The 2,194-nt window shown below is 35.2% G+C and overlaps 1 protein-coding gene across 1 annotated transcript; it reads right to left on the bottom strand.

The window, feature by feature from the left end:
- Positions 1–319: 319 nt before the first annotated feature.
- On the bottom strand, positions 320–1,967 carry LOC131858157 (uncharacterized). Its single transcript, XM_059211243.1, has 4 exons — positions 1,658–1,967; positions 1,244–1,485; positions 716–1,138; positions 320–664 (listed from the first exon to the last, which is right to left on the bottom strand). The coding sequence occupies exons 1-4, from the start codon at positions 1,965–1,967 to the stop codon at positions 320–322; spliced, it is 1,320 nt and encodes a 439-aa protein (XP_059067226.1).
- Positions 1,968–2,194: the final 227 nt, after the last annotated feature.

Raw genomic sequence — 2,194 nt, forward strand, 5'->3', positions numbered from 1 at the left:
CATCACAAAATAAAGAAAATTTTGCCATAGTAGAAAAGATCTTACCACTAGTCTCCAATGCTTCCATCAAGTGGTCCTTATTAACAATCAAAGCAACTTTATCTTTATCAATATCTTTCATTAACTACTCTATCCTTAGCTTCTTATACTCCTTTTCTACACAAATATATGTCGCATCCTCAAATGTTTTCATTTGTTCACCAATATCATTAACCAATTGACCTAGCTTATCAATTGGTGTAGCAAAATTGTCTGTATCAGTCTCCGGTAATAAGCTTGACAAAATTTCAATTGCATGTTTGATTGTCTCAACTTCTTTCTATTGTTCCTTCATTCTCTTCATCTTTTCTCTAGATTGCATTGCAGTGGCAATCTCCATCAATTCTGTAGAACTCAGCATATCCATATTAATGGGTCCTTGCATACTTAATGCATCATCATCCTCATCATCATCAATTTTCTTCTTAGAAGTAAAGGATAGAGGGGTCACTTTAGGTTCAGATTTATTTGTTTCCTTCTCTTCTTCCTCTTTCTTCTCTTTAGGTTTATCCTCTGTCTTTTCTTCTTCCTTATTCTTTTCACTATCATTTACCGGTGGCAGAACAATCTGTGTATGTACTGGTGGCTCTTCAGATCTCTTATCTTCTTCAACTTTTTTCTCTTCCTATCCCTATTGTCATTCAAACATTTGCATAACATCAACATGCATATTTACACTATCAGTTGTATCAATATCATTAGTACCAGTGTCATCATCAGTAATGACAACTATATCTGTTTGTGTATTGACCGATTGATCATCTACTGGTTGGTCTCCCATAACAATCTCATCAGGTGTAAAATCACTGATATCAACATTTTTCAAAATATCTTCTATCTCAAACTTCTTCGGTTGCTCTTCCTCCTCATCAGGTAATAAACCCAATAATTTCTTCAATATCAGCTCAATTTCCATATGAACTGATTGGGTCTCACCAATTAACATTCTTTTCAACCTTTTCTTAGATCTGAAAGATGATTTTACCTTTTCAAGAGTTTCATCTATATCCTCTCTTGTAGCTTCAGGTTGTAGATTTTTAAGAATGAATTCAATACATTCTCTGTCTTGTTTCATAACAACCTGCCGTCTTGCATCAATCTTATTATATAAAGAATTTGAAATTAGCCCTTGCAATTCAATTAGGGCTTTGCTTTATTTATTCATCATGAAAACAACTGCATCCTCTATCTGTCTCTATTCAACCTCACCAAAACTCTCATAAAGTTTCACCACAACAGTTAATAAAACATACTCCTTAACATGCATAATTATCTTTTCAAAAGATGTAAGCTTTGTTACCAGTTTCTTTACAGTCTTGACAATGGAAGTTCTAACATCCTTTGATCTCTTACCACTAGATCTTAAGGCTTTCTTCTCACCTTTTGATTCGGTTTCTTCTTCATTAGAAACTACCGGTTTCTTTGCTTGTTGCTTTTTCCTTTTCTCTGTAGTTACCGATGCTTTAGGTGCAGGGGGCTCAATGATTTTTTCTTATCTTGAATTGTATCTTGGAAGGCTTCTCCTTCTTTACTTCAACATGTTTCTCTTTCTTAATATTTGTATCTTCACTTCTTGTTCGCATACCGGTGGAGGTACCGGTTGAGGCACTTGATGCACCTATTTGTTGTGCTGCATGTCTTTCTCTTGCTTCTACAATGAATTCCTTTGTAAAACCTTGTTGTTCAGCAAATGCCTCCACTCCCTTTCTCACTTTCTTAGCAATTACCGATTTGTTTAATTCAGAGTGCACCTGTAGAGATTTCTCCTTGTAGGTGCCAAATCTTTCTGTAGTGGTATCTACCATTTGAGTTAACAAGTGATCTGCATATGCCACCAAAAGATCTGCCTTGACTTCACAACCCATAGGCATCACCCAAGTTGTGTTGGGATCAACTACCTCCATCATACATGTATCTGTATCAACCATGAAACAAATTGTATCCACATATCTCTAGACAATACTCTCCGATAACCTTTCTCTTGCATGCATCTTCTTCTAAAAATATTTAAAATATCCCCATGCAATCTTATCAAAACCATTACCCAACATTCTAATGTTGTTCTTCATCTGTAATAGTGTCAATGTGTCCTTAGACCACTTAACATCACCAATACCGAGAAAACAGTTCTGAAAGTAGAAAACTAAACCAATGA

The sequence above is a fragment of the Cryptomeria japonica genome, chromosome 1, assembly GCF_030272615.1.
Source record: "Cryptomeria japonica chromosome 1, Sugi_1.0, whole genome shotgun sequence".
NCBI classification, from domain to species: domain Eukaryota; kingdom Viridiplantae; phylum Streptophyta; class Pinopsida; order Cupressales; family Cupressaceae; genus Cryptomeria; species Cryptomeria japonica.

Bases quoted from the DNA above. Each gene is read 5' to 3' on its own strand.
- LOC131858157 (XM_059211243.1), bottom strand. From the start codon at position 1,967: ATGGTTGATACAGATACATGTATGATGGAGGTAGTTGATCCCAACACA. The intron at 1,486-1,657 runs GTGCATCAAGTG...CGGTAACTACAG, and splicing joins ACATGCAGCACAACAAATAG to AGAAAAGGAAAAAGCAACAA. The intron at 665-715 runs GTAAATATGCAT...CAATAGGGATAG, and splicing joins ATATTGATACAACTGATAGT to GAAGAGAAAAAAGTTGAAGA.